General features: G+C 40.4%; 1 protein-coding gene across 6 annotated transcripts in view; it reads right to left on the minus strand.

Moving 5' to 3' along the window:
* LOC132881688 (von Willebrand factor A domain-containing protein 5A-like) overlaps positions 1–17589 on the minus strand; it is a 72329-nt gene that overhangs the window by 14332 nt on the left and 40408 nt on the right. For 4 of the 6 annotated variants that reach the window (XM_060914436.1, XM_060914437.1, XM_060914435.1 and 1 more), the window contains 12 exons: positions 16188–16354; positions 9254–9368; positions 8341–8516; positions 8107–8195; positions 6856–7000; positions 4239–4318; positions 3390–3504; positions 2921–3070; positions 2541–2650; positions 2036–2253; positions 1521–1565; positions 743–769 (listed from right to left, as the gene is read on the minus strand). In XM_060914436.1, the coding sequence (XP_060770419.1) occupies positions 743–769; positions 1521–1565; positions 2036–2253; positions 2541–2650; positions 2921–3070; positions 3390–3504; positions 4239–4318; positions 6856–7000; positions 8107–8195; positions 8341–8516; positions 9254–9368; positions 16188–16354 (1437 nt within the window). The remainder of the gene's footprint in view (positions 1–742; positions 770–1520; positions 1566–2035; positions 2254–2540; positions 2651–2920; positions 3071–3389; positions 3505–4238; positions 4319–6855; positions 7001–8106; positions 8196–8340; positions 8517–9253; positions 9369–16187; positions 16355–17589) is intronic. The other 2 variants (XM_060914438.1, XM_060914439.1) reach the window with 2 other exon arrangements.

Here is a 17589-nt window from a genome sequence, read left to right on the forward strand (position 1 = left end):
GAAATATGTTCAAGTATTTCAAAAACTGAAATTTGCAATTTGCAAAAATTTAGGAATGAAACCAACATGTCAGTGGCATGGGCGCATCTATTACCCCCAAAGAGAAACAAACAAGGAGGTTAATTTCTCAGTGAGCCCTGCATCTGATAAGTACAGCACTGTTTTATACTGCAAACCAACTAATAGCTGGTTTTTCTTACGTTTTTAATTTATTTTACATTTTTGCCTATTTTTAATAACTAAACAATGACAGGAATGAAATGGTATATAGTCATATCATAGCTTTCATTCTACATTGAGACACAGACAGTAGCTACATGGTTACATCTGTGCATATTCAGCAGTGATAAGTATAACTGTTTAATAGCATTTGCAGTTATAAACAGAAGGTAATAGCAAATCAATAATTAGAATCAAATATTAAAACTGACAACCTCTATTACGGCAATTAATTTAATGAACCCTTCCATACATCCATCTATTATACAGTATGTAGCCGCTTATCCTGTTCTACAGTACAGGGTCGCAGGCAAGCTGGAGCCTATCCCAGCTGACTATGGGCGAGAGGCGGGGTACACCCTGGACAAGTCGCCAGGTCATCGCAGGGCAATTTAATGAACCATGTTATATTATTATTTTCAAACTGTACCCTCAAATTTTCAACATATTTTATAAAGGAAATGCAATACAATTAGTCTCATGATCAATAAGTATTTACAAACTCCTGTGTTCAGTTACTTACAGGTAGGTCTTGGTGCAGATGACAACACTGGACATATACAAACAAAAACAGGAGGTTAGATACTTGATGTGTCCTGTATGATGTGTTTATGCATAAAAGCACTAAAACCACAAATGCCAATCATAATAATTTTCATATTATTTGATGACAGGTTGAGGAAAAGAACTCAATGGAAAAAAAAATCCTGACTCCAGACATGTCTGAAAAAGCACCATTTTATATCATAAGTTATTGTGTTGGTATTGAAAGTCTGAATAAAAATACTGGAGACCCGTTTAAAAGTCCTGACATTAGGCACATTTTATAGATGAAAGGACAGACATAATAACTGATGATTAACAACAAGTATTCAATCTAACATTCACATATTGCTTCCATGAATGGGCATTTGTCCAGCCATTTCTGTACAGAGGCAAACAAAAACAGGATGTTTGATGATTCATGTGCTTATAATGTTTACATGCAGAAAAGCTCAATAACTAATAATCTTATTGGAAAAAGTTTTTTGTTTAGAAATCTCATCTCATTATCTGTAGCCGCTTTATCCCGTTCTACAGGGTCGCAGGCAAGCTGGAGCCTATCCCAGCTGACTATGGGCGAGAGGCGGGGTACACCCTGGACAAGTCGCCAGGTCATCGCAGGGCAATTTAATGAACCATGTTATATTATTATTTTCAAACTGTACCCTCAAATTTTCAACATATTTTATAAAGGAAATGCAATACAATTAGTCTCATGATCAATAAGTATTTACAAACTCCTGTGTTCAGTTACTTACAGGGTAATAAATTAAATCCACCTGCAATCTTGCTCCTCCCCATCTCTGGACATATACAAACAAAAACAGGTTAGATTCTTAATGAGCCATGTATGGTGTGTGTGGCAGCGGGGGCATGGTCAAGTGCCGGTCTGTGACAGGAGGGTGGAGTTGGGGAAGGTAAGTGGCAGAATCGCTTCACCTGAGTGTGATTAATCTATGTTTTGTGTGTGTTCTCCCCAGTAAACCGGGCTATTTAAGGAGGGAGAGCAAGAGCAGAGGAGCTCTCTCCACAACCAGACACCTGGAATGTGTGTGCGGCTGAGAGAGAAACCTATTTCCGCTGAAAAGTGAAAATAAAAGAGTTTTTGCGAACTCAGTCTCTGTCCTGCCGTCCTCTGTGCTCCACCCACATCTCGTGAACCTTACAGTGTGTTTTTGCATAAAAGCAATAAAGCCATGAATGCTAATCATAATAATTGTCATATTATTAGATGAAGGGTTGAGTAAAAGGACTCAGTGAAAAGAATACTAACTGGCAATAGGAATTCTCCTCTTCACCATCGGTCCTTTCACAGCTTGTCCGCTGCCTTTATTGATAGCTATGAAGGCTGTGTGTGAGCTGCTCACTCCAGACTGCTGACTCAGATCCACCACCCTGGCCTTCAGAGCCTCTTTATCAGCTCCATCATCCTGCTCGTCCCTTTCCAGAGAGCGGATCAGAGAGCGAGCGCCCAGCCTGTGGATGGCTAGTCTGGATGGATGCACACACACACACACACACACACACACACACACACAAGCAAAGCTAAATGAGTAACAGTTAAATAAACTACTCTGACTGCTGTTCTGTTATGTTGTTTAATATTGGGTACCAGAAGCAAGCTGATATCTGACAGTGGCGGTTATGACAGCTAAAGCCGCACAGCCAGGGTTTATTTATTAAAGCCACAGTCATACAAATACACACCCACACTCGCATCATAATCACAGATGTTTAAAAAGAGGACATTATTTCCTTGTACTACTTGTAGCAGTTACCCGCTATTCTCAGAAGGCTTCAGGGAGAAGTGGACAGTGTTTGAGACCTCTTGATCTCCAAGATGGTATCGCACTGATATTTTCCCCTTACCATCTGGGTTCTGACATTCCTAGGGACAGAGATACAGGTTGTGTAATTATGAGCAGACCCAGTCATTTGCTTGTAAGAGACTTGCAATTAAAAAAAAAAATTGCTTGAGTCAAATTTTCTCTTAATCATGTTGTACTTTTTTCATTATGAGATAAATAATTGCACACTCATGGATTAAAAAAGATAGAAATAAAAAAGGTATATAAAACAGTTTTCAAACAGTCCATTCAGATTCAGAATCTGAAACAAATGAGAGTTTTCCTGTAAAACAGTGTGATAAAGCTCTCACCTCTCTTTTCAACTGGGCATAAATCAGTGCTCTCTGACCATGGAAAAGTGAATTAATCGGGGGGCTCAGACGGGTGAAAGACACACCAGTCCAATCCTCAGTGATATCAATCACTGCTGGTTGTAAAGCATAACGGAGAGACTGCATTACCTAGCATTGGGAATTAAAGACAAACAATGTTCAGTAACAAGTGTCTAAGTGTAGAAATCCCCCCCCCCCCAAAAAAAAAAATAAAATAAAATAAAAAACCTTCTGTTTGCCAGTGGGAACGGGAAAGATAAAGGATGAGCATCATTGTCTGCTAAACATACTGTAAATGACCATAAATGATATAATGTCAAATAATTTAAACTAACATGATGACTACAGTGAGGCATAGCTCATTATTTTACAATAGTAAATTGTAGTACAAGTTGCTGTTATTTCTGGGTTGTTGTTTCTTTGCTGTTTGAGAAGAACCCCATCTTACTTTGGCCTGCATGCGGTCAGTTCCTGTGATGAACTGGGCGTGGCCAGAGCTGTTCTCAGCCAGTCCTGTGATGAGTGCAGAACTTGCACCTTCACCAATCCCAAATGAGAAGCATCTGTTTAAACAAAGGAGTGGATTATAAATCCCTTATAACCCTTCTAGATATTGAAAATTATCAGAAGAATACTTACTGTGAGACTCACTAAGTAAGAAGTAAACAAATTGAGGCATGCTATTATAGGAAAATAAGCAATCATGTGGTGGTGTGATGTAGCCAAGATGTGAAGCCTGTTCTTTCTCTCTCTTAAATTTAATAATAAAAAAGCAACACAAAAGAAACCTCAAGTTACAGTTTAACATCTCACTGTTACATAGTGCTATGAAAATTTATTTAAATGTTAAATGAACTTTCTGCTTACAGAAAGACTGACCATGTCCAGGCAACAGTTTACTGTTTACTTTGTAATTTAACAACTTATTTCTATTTATTTATTTAGAATAATGATTTCCGGACAAGTTCCTGTAAATTGTTATTCTAGAAGAAATACAAATGACTTCTGTACTCTCACATGCAGCAGTGATGTGGTACAACACATTTTCTTTTTTGATGTGCGTATCAGACTTGCTTTACTTATTTGCTGTTATTTAAACTAGTTTGCTCCTTTGTAAAATTCTGAAAATATAATATTAAATCTCCCATTTCAATAAATTATTCATACCTCACACTTAGCTGTATGCATTTAGCATTATTTAAGCGCTTTCAATATTTATCCATTTACTTACTCGGTTTTTACTCAGAAAATACAGCAATTTGCACACATGAATGTTTAAACTTGAAAGATCACATGCCTGTGGAAATCAGCATTGCTTCTCACAGAGTGAAGAACATCTTTGGTGTTTCCTACTTCACCATCTGTGAATATGAACAACTGAAAGGAGAGAGAAGAAATTGGAAAACATTCAGGCAAAGTAATATTAGTAAAGATGACAAAAAGTATTTTGCAACTGCTTCTTTTACAACCCCAAAAAAGAAAATGTTGTGATGGGAAAATGTAAATAAAAAAAAAGAAAGCAGTGATTTCTAAATTTACTTTGACTTGTATTTCATTGCAGACAATACGAACTCAAGATATTTCATGTTTTGTCTGGTCAAGTTTGTTTCATTTGTTAATATACATCCATTCCTGTGTTTCAGGCCTGCAACACATTCAAAAGTTGGGACAGGAGCAATTTAGGGCAAGTAATGAGGTAAAACAATTAAATAATGATGTGATTCGAAACTGGTGATGTCAACAGATGATTTTAATCATCATTTGGTTCCAAAGCCATATCCAGGAAAGACCTAGTCTTTAAGGAGCAAAGATTGGTCAAGGATCTCCAGTTTGTCAACAAATGCATGAGAAAATTATTGAAATGTTTAAAAACAATATTCCTTAAAGAAAGAGAAGAAGGGATTTGGATATTTCACCTTCTACAGTACATAATATCATTAAATGATTCAAGGAATCTGGAAGAATTTCAGTGCATAAAGAGCAAGGTCTCGAGCCTAAGCTGAACACCCGTGATCTCCGATCCTTCAGACGGCACTGCATCAAGAACTGTCATTCATCTATAGTTGATATAACCACATGGGTTTGGGATTACTTTGGCAAACCTTTGTCAAGCACAGAGTTACATCCACAAATGTGAGTGAAAACGTTACTGTGCAAAAAGGAAGCCTTATATTAACCGCGTCCATAAGCACCATCAACTTCTCTGGGCTTGGAGGCATCTGGGATGGACCATCACACAGTGAAAACATGTATTTTGGTCAGACAATTCCAAGTCTTTTCTGTAAGAAATGGATTCTGTATCCTCTGGACCAAAGACGAAAAGGACCATCTAGACTGTTACCAGCAACGAATCCAAAAGCCAGGGTCTGTCATGGTATGGGGTTGTGTCAGTGACCTTGGAAAAGGTAACTTACACTTCTGTGATGGCAACATTAATGCAGGAAAGTACATTTTCCAGTGGTACGTCAATGTCTAGTCAAGCGGCTTATGTTCTAGACAAGCCACTGTCTCAGTCATAAAGTAAGACCTCTGGCATTTACTATGGACCCATTTCACGTGACGTCACGACAAACGCGGCCGCCATTTTGGACATGTACTACCAGTAGTTTACCACAGCCAACATTGAGGAACGGAAGAAAGAAAGTTTTTACTTTGAGGAAGACTTCTATGATGCCACTATATTGTTGTGCACCTGGATGTAGTAACCATCAACAAACAAGGCAAGGTTTATCATTTTATCGGATCCCGACGGAGAAGATGGATAGCGGTCATTAACAGGAAAGATTGTCAGCCCTCGGCATACCAATGCTTGTGTAGTGACCACTTTGTTGGAGGTAAGACGAATAAAATTAGCCAGAAAAGGCATTACATTGCTGTTAACATTCTGTGGTGGCGAGTGTGTAACCAAATAGGTTAAAATAACCCATTGTAACCTCTTTGTTCTTCTGTAGTAGCTATTGTTGACTAGCTAATGTCAACAACATATGTTACTGTAGCAATGTTTATGTTCAGTCATTTGGATGACTGTTAAAACCTTTCAGTCTCAAGTTTTTCCTTTACTGTATTTACTAGTTTACTGTAATTATGATCCGGCAGCTATTTACACCGGATCCAGTGTAAATAGCTGCCGGAGCCAACGTCCGAGGTTCCGGAGCGCGCTCCGGCTTGCTCCCCCTCAAATTAAGCAGCGCGCTCCGGCTTGCTCCCGGAGTGCTCCGGCCGAGGTTCCGGAGCGCGCTGCTTAATTTGAGGGGGAGCAAGCCGGAGCATACGTCAGTGAACAATCCTGGTGGAAGCAGGTAAACGTTGTTCTCTAAGCCTGCTAACCTCAATTTTTGCAAATACCTCTCCCTCTGCTCGCCCTGTAAATGCCCTACGTCGCTGGATAGTGAAGGTGTTTTCTGCATCTTGCTCCTTTTTCTTTTATGTTTTTCGTTTGTCGCCTTCCTCACATTCAAACTGATTCGAGCCGAAGTCCACTACATGTCCAAAATGGTGGTCGCGTTTACGAAGGTCATGTGACTGAAAAGGGTCTATAGATTCTGCAGTCAGTGCTAAACCTTATGCAAGGGACATCAAAGGTAATGTCCCTATGGCAGCCATTTACTGGGTCTTTTCAAACTAAAGTGAAAAAGATTTGTTTCGAAAGACCCTTTAAAACAATCATTTTCAAAGGAAATAGCTGATGGACATTTTGCTCCTGAGTGTTTTTTTTTAAATGAAATGATAGACAATAACAAGACAGCTTAAATATAAATACAATATAAAAGAAACCATCTATTGAGTAGTGTTAAAATGTAAAAGGTAGTGTTAGTCGTGTCAGCAAATAAGCTCTTTGATACAAGTTTCATGGTTTTATTGTTACATCAGTTTAAAAAAGTCCAGAAGTTCCAGCTTTGGGTGAAGAATATTACCTGTCTTGGGTGGTTGGGGATGCACGGCTGTTTGTAAATGTGTTCCAGAGGTCGCAGAATCTCTGTGCCCCCCATGTCTGCTTGCATCTCCTTTACTTTCTTCACAGCTTGCTCCATAGTGTCCTGACTGTACTGGACACTTTTCCTAAAGACAGTGAAACACACAGCAAACACAGCAAAGCTGTGACTCATCACATCTACACTGCAAAAAATTTAAAACTGAATTTGAGGAGAAAATTACTTAATACTAGTGAAATTATCTTGCTGCATGGACAGATATTTTTACTTGATAAGTGTGGCAGCGAAGGCGTGGTCAAGCGTCGGTCTGTGAATGGAGGGTGGAGTCAAGGAAGGTAAGTGGCAGGATCACTGCACCTGATGGGAATTAAGCTGTGTTTGTGTGTCTTCCCCAGTGACCGTGCCCTACAAGAGGAGAGGGATAGCAGAGGAAGGGAGCTCTCCCCAACCTGGACACTCCCAGCTCCCCAGCAGGCATCCAGCAGATACCAGTGATCCTCCAAACGCACGGCATTCCATGAATGATTTGACTTGGTGTTCTGGTAACTCTGGCACAATTTGTATCCAACACCTTTGCCATGGCCACCCACCTTCCCTGACTCCACCCTCCATTTGCAGACCGACACTTGACCACGCCCCCGCTGCCACAATAAGACATCTTAGAATAAATTGGTTGCAATCTAGAACTGGGTTTAATAATCTCAGAATTGGTGTTTTGTATTATTCTAATAGGAAATGCTAGATAGTTTAAACTATTTTCAAGATATTTTCACAAAGATATCATTTCTTTTGCAGTGTAATCAGCTCTGTATCACTCTCATGCATTCATTTTCAGTAATCACTTTATCCTGGTCAGGGTCATGAGTTAATCCCAGGAACACCCGGCATGAGGCAGGGATACACCCTGGATGGCAGTCCTTCAGAGATCAACATGCACACATTCACATCTAGGGTCAGTTTATCTTAGCCAATATACTAACTGGCATGTTTTTGGGAGATGGGAGTAAACCAGACAACTCAAAGGAAACTCAAGCTGACACTATGAGAACATGCACAGAAAAGCCACACAAACAGAAACCTGTGCTCAAAATCTGGACCTGTGAATCAGCAGTGCTACTGTTGCCACCACCAGGCCAGTATCGTTTCATCTCATTTCATCCATACTTGTGTCTGATTAATGAATTGAGTGACAGAAATACTACAGATTCACTGGCTCAGGTGAGGGTTACTCACGGGAAGAAGGACTCATAGTGAGAGCCAAAGCCATAGATGTTGAAGTAACAGCCCATGGGGAGACTCTTCAGCAGCAGGAGCAGAGTGTCCTAAACACATCATTATTCACATAGTCAATGTTTTTTTTTTTTTTTATTTAACCTAAATTACTTTGAAAAATATTATAATTTTTACATGGCAAAAGTTGTTATGATGAACAAAGAAAACTTGCTACAGTAAAGTATTGAGTCTTACCCTGGCACACTCCATGCGTCCTTGTGCACGTGGTCCGTTATGGATGTCGCAGCTCATACTGCCAGATCTGTCCATAAGAAACACAAACTCACCACAAGACGACATAGAGGACATCACTGACTCAGGAAACTCTGGATAGAAACTGACCATGACCACAGGGTCTCCCATGAGAGTCCCTAAGAGGAGAAATAAACAGAAATGAAAGGAAAGCAAGGAAAGAAGGAACTAAACCCAGATTTCCATTGCAGTGCTGCGCAAAATAGAAGCAAGTTTTTTTGTTTGTTTGGGTTTTTTTTAAGTCAATAAAACAATTCTGAATGGTCAGTGTTTCCACTGAATGATGTTATGGAATTAAAGCTGGGGTTTCCCCTCTCGCAATAGCTCTTATGTGCTCTATTTTCAGAAATGTAACATTTCCATTTGCTTTTCATGTCATGTGGTGTGACTTAAATGCGAAAAATGTGTTTCATTCATCCATCCATCCATCCATCCATCCATCCATCCATCCATCCATCCATCCATCCATCCATCCATCCATTATCTGTAGCCGCTTATTCTGTCCTACAGGGTCACAGGCAAGCTGGAGCCTATCCCAGCTCATTATGGGCGAGAGGCGGGGTACATTTTGCAAAATATTTCTTTATTAAATCATCTGAAACACCACATCATGGAAGCATAACATTTTCTTGCAACATTTGAGAGTTTTTTTCTAAATTCACATTTCCAATTTCAAATTGCGCATTAAACAGGTCAATGGAAACCCAGCTATATGACTAACCAAAATTAGCTTAGCTTTTGTTCTTGTTTTAATAGTCGAAAGCTGTGCAAAATTCTATGAAATCCATAAATAGTGTTCCTTTCAGTTGTTTTTTTCTTTCACCAAATTTTAGAAAAGGGATTGATGAAATTGTACCTGGCTGTGCCGTGGGAGCTCCAGATTCCACTATAGCAGTTAGCTGATGGGGATTCTGATAATATAGATACAGCTCGACATCCTGGTCAAACTTATGACCTGCACAAAGGCTTATCTAAACACACACACACACACACAGAGTATACATACTTAAAAGCACAAATACTCATTCTTATTAAAAAAAAAAAATCTCTGCTTACACAGAATCCTATTAAACATTATATGCAAATGTGTGGCTGTATTTACTGCTAAATTTAAATGTTACCGTAACAACGACAAGTAGAGGAGTCCTGAAATAAATATTTGGACATTTTTGTTTGTTATTTCATTTAATTCTAGTGGATATATCTTCACATTTACATGTTCAAGATATAAGTGCTGCAAAAATAAATATACTCATGCAAATTGCACTTTGCATCATTATAAAAGATGTTGCCATTCTTTGGTCAGATTTCAAGCAGCAAATAGCATCATGGTAAAAGTAAAGGGGATTCCTAGTGTTCTCAGGGACAAAATTATTAAACAATACTTAAGTGGAAAAAGCTACAGAGCCATCACAAAGACCTTAAATATTGCTGTCTGTACAATTGTACAATAACATGCAGGTGAAAATTCATAGTAACCACAATAAATTGTCCCAAGACAACTTGCAAACTCTTGACATGAATACAGATATATTACCCATATTGAATAGATGCATCTTAAATGAATATGAATACAGTTCCAGAAAATGGGCAGATAAAAATATTTTTTGTTGTTGCTTTTGCTGTTGCTGCTATTGTTTTGAAGAAAGCTTGCTGATAAAATGACATAGATTACAAGCTGCTGTCATACTCAGGAAGGCAGAGATGATGCAGATGCAGGTTAAAGCGATTTTAATGGAACTTAATGCAGACAAACTAAAACATAATCCAGAATAGTGGTCACAATCAGGCAATAGTCAGACAATCGACAGACAATAGAAATGAGGCAAACCCCCCCCACACACAAAAACAAACAAGCAAACAGACAAAACACCTAGGAACCAAGGCAAGTTTACAAAACCAGAATAGCATTAACAGAGAAGCCAAGGCTCAGCATAGATAGGCATGTGTGCACAAACAATACCTCGCAAACTCTGCTTGTGTGCAGGGTCCTTAAGTGCAGTGAGCTTAAGTGCAGTGAGCTATGACTGTCCAGAATTCAGAACAAATGTTTTCATTCAGCATGCAAGGGTTCATGGTGAATCCTAGGAAATGAAGTCCATAGCTGCCACGTCTATATGCCATAGGTAGCTCGGAAACCCTACCTGGTGCTTTTCGGCATGGGCGTGACAGAGCCCCCCTGCTCTAAAGGATGGCTCCTGACACTCCCAAGTTTGGCAAGAAAGGGCCCCAGACCACTGGGCCAGGCTAAAGGCCTGATGCTGGGGACTGCCACGGGACTTGGGGGAGGGGAGACACAAAGTGACCACCCCTTTGGTCACCCTTTGGGCAAGGGAATGGGTGAAGACTTAGGCATGGGCTCATACATGGGAAAGGGAATGGGCTTGGACAAGTTCTCAGACATGGGCATGACACTAGAGACTGACCCTTCTCTTCCTGGCACAGGCCTGGGCATGGCATTGGAGACTGCCCCATCAGTCTCAGAAATGGGCATGAGCAGGACATGGGAGACCACCCTTTTGGTCTCTGGTTTGTGCACAGCCCAAGATAGTGGCGCAGACAAAGGCATGGGTATAAACATGGACTCTGGCAGTGGCATGACATTAGAGGTTGCCTTGTTGACCACCAGCAGGAGCATGGCATTGGAGGTTGCCTTGTTGACGTTCAGCATTAGCATGCCCTTGGAGGTCATCTCATTGACCTCTGGCAGGAACATGGCATCGGTGGTCACCATGCTGACATATGGCAGGAGTAAGACACTGTTGACAGGCCCGTCAGTCTCTGGCTCAGGCATGAGTGCCGACTGCTCGATTGATGCACCAGTCATAGAAAATTTTTTTGGGGGGAGCAATGCCACGAGTTGGCTCAGGGAGGCTTTCATCTGGTCCAGAGGTTTGCATTGAGTTGCCTGTTCTGAGCCAGCATGCACAGGGTAAGTTCCATTACATCTATATGACTGGTCAAGCTATCTGTCAGGAAATGGCGGTGGATGCAAGTGCTGACTACTTTAATTAAACGAACCATAACTTTAGCAAAGGTAATCAAATGAGAACCATGAGCCAGACCATGAACCACAGGAAACACAACATGGAATTAGCACAACAGTAACTAGAAAAAAAAAAGTACAAAACTAAAGGCTTTAAACAAGGACCTAATTACTGCATGAACTCAAAGCAGGTGTGCAAAATCAAGCACATGTGACAAAGTGCAGGGGCTGCTGGGGAACATGGTGCAGTGTGAGAACTGAAGTCTGGAAGTAAGGTAGGGAAGAGCAACTTCGAAGCATGGTCCAGAGCTGCACCTTCTGGCGCTGATCTGATAGCTGCTTGAATGATCTCTTTTTATGCCTCCGCCACCATAAGGTGCAGGAGGCATTATGATTCCGGGTTGTCCGTCTGTCCGTCCGTCCCGAAACCTTGTGAACACGATATCTCAAAGGCTAATGAAAGGAATTTCACCAAACTTTCACCATTTGTGCACTTTGGGACAAAGATGAACTGATTAGATTTTGAGGTTAAAAGGTCACAGGTCAAGATTACTGTGAGGTCAAATGTCCATCCCCAAACCTTGTGAACACCGTATCTCAAAGACTAATGAAAGGAATTTCACCAAACTTTCACCATTTGTGCACTTTGGGACAAAGATGAACTGATTAGATTTTGAGGTTAAAAGGTCACAGGTCAAGATTACTGTGAGGTCAAATGTCCATCCCCAAACCTTGTGAACACCGTATCGCAAAGACTAAGGAAAGGAATTTCACCAAACTTTCACCATTTGTGCACTTTGGGACAAAGATGAAATGATTAGATTTTGAGATCAAAAGGTACAAGGTCAAGCTCACTGTGAGGTCAAATGTCTGCCTGAAAACCTTGTGAACACAATATCTCCAAAGCAAATGAAAGGGATTTCACCAAACTTTCACCATTTGTGCATTTGGGGGCAAAGATAAACTGATTAGATTTTGAGATCAAAAGGACAAAGGTCAAGATCACTGTGAGGTCAAATGTCTGTTCAAAAACCTTGTGAACACAATATCTCAAAGGCTAATAAAAAGAATTTCACCACACTTTCAGCATTTGTGCACTTGGGGAGAAAGATGAAATGATAAGAATATGAAGGCCAAACGTCAAGGTTACTTTGAGGTCATAACTTAATAAGGGGTGTAGTCTACCAGGCGGAGGCATCCCCATCAACACTGTTGGCGTCGAGTTCTATCTAGTTTTGACTTGCAAGAAACACTGCACTTTTCTTATCTTTCTGAAAGGTGACAAACCTAAAAAGCAGACTAAATCTGATCAAACATTATTAGATGGCTATTGTCAAATGCAATATGACAATTTGTTGATTTGGAAGACATCACTTTTTGAAATGGTTAGGTTGATTACTCAGTGACATTAGATAAAAAATGAATTGTCAGAAATTTCCCCAAATAAAGTGTGTAGATTACTGGATGAAATGTACTGTTTTGCCAATTAATCAACATATACTAATCCATAATGACAAAACAAAATCATGTTTTCAGAAATTTTAAAAAAACTGAAATCTCTCATTGAGAAAAAAAATTCAGGTATTTAGTACTCTTGTAAAACCTAACTATGCAGCAATTATAGCTCTGAGTCTTTAGAGTTGGACAGAGGATGGAGCATGGGGTGGTGTAGAAGAACTTGGGGAGTTGTCATGCACCTGCATTAGGGATCAGTTGCATGGGGTTAGATGGTGCACAGGGGCAGACCTTTTAGAAGGGAGTTGCAGTGGTCCAGTGTTGGTGGCCTTTGTGGATAAAAACATCCAGATCCTCCTGATTTTGTAAACGTGAAACCAAGACAGTTTAGGCATATGATGTGAAAAGGATGGTTGATTATGCAGGACTGCCCCAAGTTTGTATGCAGTGACAGATGGACAGATCTGAGAGCTGTCCAGGGAGCTCACAAGATCTTAATATGAGGATGAATCTTCAGGCACATACATCAGGTTAGATTTTCTAGAATCCATGCAGAAACATGAGTGTCTGAGTGAGGAAATGGAGGATGCATTGAGTGTCAAACATAGCAATGGTATGAAAACCCATGTAAAGCTATGACCTCACTAAGACAAGTATAAAGGGAGACCAGATGAAAACCAAGCACTAAGCCTCATGGGACATCAGTGGAGAGTTTGTATGGAGCAGATGTGAATCCTTTCAATACAGTGGATTGTATACAGCGTGTTCAAAAATTTTAGAAAGAAAAATGAGAAGTTATCCTGGTCGGTAGTTGCTGATATCTGAGGGATTTAGAGTGGGTTTCTTCAGAAGGGGAATAATCCTTGCTTTCTTGAATGCAGTTGGTACATGACCAGATGTTATTGAATGATGGAAATGATGAAGGGGAGCATGTCTTGTGAGATGGTCTGGAGCATTGTGGAAGGGATAGAATCCAGCAAGCAGGATTGGTGGACAGAATAATCTGCAAGATCTCATCTGTAGAAAGTGGAGATAAATGGGCTAAAGGAAATACAAAGACTGAATACGTACAGTGGTGCTTGAAAGTTTGTGAACCCTTTAGACTTTTCTATATTTCTGAATAAATATGACCTAAAACATCAAATTTTCATACAAGTCCTAAAAGTAGAGAAAGAGAACCCAGTTAAACAAATGAGACAAAAATATTATACTTGGTCATTTATTTATTGAGGAAAATGATCCAGTATCACATATCTGCGAGTGGCAAAAGTATGTGAACCTTTGCTTTCAGTATCTGGTGTGACCCTCTTGTGCAACAATAATTGCAACTAAATGTTTATGGTAACTGTTGATCACTCCTGCACACTGGCTTGGAGGAATTTTAGCCCATTCCTCTGTACAGAACAGCTTCAACTCTTGGATGGTGGTGGGTTTCCTGACATGAACTGCTCGCTTCAGGTCCTTCCACATTTCAATTGGATTAAGGTCAGGACTTTGACTTGGCCATTCCAAAACATTAACTTTATTCTTCTTTAACCATTCTTTGGTAGAATGACTTGTGTGCTTAGGCTCGTTGTCTTGCTGCATGACCCACCTTCTCTTGAGATTCAGTTCATGGACAGATGTCCTGACATTTTCCTTTAGAATTTGCTGGTATAATTCAGAATTCATTGTTCCATCAATGATGGCAAGCTGTCCTGGCCCAGATGCAGCAAAACAGGCCCAAACCATGATACTACCACCACCATGTTTCACAGATGGGATAAGGTTCTTATGCTGGAATGCAGTGCTTTCCTTTCTCCAAACATAACGCTTCTCATTTAAACCAAAAAGTTTTATTTTTGGTCTCATCCGTCCACAAAACATTTTTCCAATAGCCTTCTGGCTTGTCCACGTGATCTTTAGCAAACTGCAGACGAGCAGCAATGTTCTTTTTGGAGAGCAGTGGCTTTCTCCTTGCAACCCTGCCATGCACACCATTGTTGTTCAGTGTTCTCCTGATGGTGGACTCATGAACATTAGCCAATGTGGGAGAGGCCTTCAGTTGCTTAGAAGTTACCTTGGGGTCCTTTTTGACCTCACCGACTATTACACGCCTTGCTCTTGGAGTGATCTTTGTTGGTTGACCACTCCTGGGGAGGGTAACAATGGTCTTGAATTTCCTCCATTTGTACACAATCTGTCTGACTGTCGATTGGTGGAGTCCAAACTCTTTAGGGGGGTTTTGTAACCTTGTCCAGCCTGATGAGCATCAATAACACTTTTTTTCTGAGGTCCTCAGAAATCTCCTTTTTTTTTGTGCCATGATACACTTCCACAAACATGTGTTGTGAAGATCAGACTTTGATAGATCCCTGTTCTTTAAATAAAGCAGGGTGCCCACTCACACCTGATTGAAAACACCTGACTAATTTCACCTTCAAATTAACTGCTAATCCTAAAGGTTCACATACTTTTGCCACTCACAGATATGTAATATTGGATCATTTTCCTCAACAAATAAATGACCAAGTATATTTTTATCTCATTTGTTTTAATTGGGTTCTCTTTATCTACTTTTAGGACTTGTGTGAAAATCTGATGATGTTTTAGGTCATACTTATGCAGAAATCTAGAAAATTCTAGAGGGTTCACAAACGTTCAATCACCACTGAAGTATAGGAATTGGGGGAGAAGGAAATGACTGGCAGATTTTCCAATCTTCTCAATAAAGAAGGTAGCAAAGTTATCAGCAGTCAGGGGGATGAGGATGAAGGAGGAGGTGGAGGGTTGTGTGTGTGTGTGTGGGGGGGGGGGGGGTGAGAAGCATGAATAGATCAGATGCAGATGCTTCCAATTTGCCCAGCAATCTCCAGTTGCTGCATAAGCTATCTGACAAGCAAGGGGCAGGGCAAGAACACTTCTTTGGTTTGATAGAGGGCAAAAGGGGTCAAAGGTGGGTCAGTGTGAAGGATACAAAGTGATATGATATGTGGAATGGGGTTAACTCAAGGTTCACAGCTGGAGAAGGTTGACTCAAGACCAAGTCTAAAACATTCCAGCATGTAAGGAAGGTTTGAGTTTCTGAGAGGAGTAGCAGAGGTGCTGTCAGTAGGAAAAAGACAAAGGAGAATGTCCAGTTTGAATACTAGCCACAAAGAAGAGATATGAAATATAGATGCCTGCAGTGATTTACCACATACGATTGTGATTCAGTGAATCAGCAAAATTTAGATTTATTCAAACTTCTTAGCTTCACATGGATAGATAAATCAAATTAGACAAAGAAAAATCTTTACAATTTTCTGTTTCTCCCCTGCGTGCACACACACATGCATACATGCACGCACGCACACACACACACGCACACCTTTGCCTTTGTGTGGTCTGTGTTGAGGAACATCAGAGGCTCGAGAGCACATTTGGACTCCACTTTCATGATGGGGTTTGGCGAGTTTATGTGTGCAGTAAAAGAGAGAGAGTAGGGAATGCCAGTGGAACTTGATGTTATCTCTGATACTATACCACCACCTGTACCTGAAAATAAAGCAGAAAACAGATTATAGGATTCATTTAACAGTAAGATTACCCATTAAGCTAAGTGCTTATTTGATCAGTATAATGTCTTACATTGAGGTGAGTATGTGACTGAAGTGTATCATATTTTTCAATAATGCGTCTTTAGTATGTGACGGTAAAGTACAGTGCCTTGAAAAAGTATTCATACCCCTTGAACTTTTTCACATTTCTCCACCTTACAACCATGAACTTAAAAGTTTTTTTTATTGAGATTTTATGTGATAGACCAACACAGAATAGCACATAATTGTGAAGTGAAACGAAAATGATAAATGGTCTTCAAAATTTTAAACAAATAAAAATCTGAAAAATGTGTTGTGCATTAGTATTCAGCCCCCTGTACTCTGATACCTCTAAATACAATCCAGTGCAATCAATTGCCTTCAGAAGTCATTTAATTAGTTAATAGAGTCCTACTGTGTGTAATTTACTCTCAGCATAAATACACTTGTTCTGTGAAGGCCTCAGTGGTTTGTTAGAGAACACTGAAGAACAAACAGCATCATGAAGACCAAAGAACTCACCAGACAGGTCAGGGATAAAGTTCTGGAGAAGTTTAAAGCAGGGTTAGGTTCTAAAAAAAATATCCCAAGCTCTGAACATCTCAAGAAGCACTGTTCAATCCATCATTCAAAAATGGAAAAAGCATGGCACAACTGCAAACCTACCAAGACATGGCCGTCCACCTAAACTGACAGAGTGAGCAAGGAGAGCACTGGTCAGAGAAGCAGCCAAGAGGCCCATGATCACTCTGGAGGAGCTGCAGAAATCCACAGCTCAGGTAGGAGAATCTGTGCACAGGACAACTATAAGTCGTACACTCCACAAATCTGGCCTTTTTGGAAGAGTGGCAAGAAGAAAGCCATTGTTGAAAGACAAGCATAAGAAGTCCCGTTTGCAGTTTGCCAGAAGCCATGTAGGGGACACAGCAAACATGTGGAAGAAGGTGCTTTGGTCAGATGAGACCAAAGTTGAACTTTTTGGCCTAAATGCAAAGCGCTATGTGTGGTGGAAAACCAACACTGCTCATCACCCTGCACACACCATCCCCACTGTGAAACATGGTGGTGGCAGCATCATGCTATGGGGATGCTTTTCTTCAGCAGGGACAGGGAAGCTGGTCAGAGTTGATAGGAAGATGGATGGAGCTAAATACAGGGCAATCCTGGAAGAAAACCTGTTGGAGACTGCAA

The sequence above is a fragment of the Neoarius graeffei genome, chromosome 2 (assembly GCF_027579695.1).
Source record: "Neoarius graeffei isolate fNeoGra1 chromosome 2, fNeoGra1.pri, whole genome shotgun sequence".
NCBI lineage: Eukaryota > Metazoa > Chordata > Actinopteri > Siluriformes > Ariidae > Neoarius > Neoarius graeffei.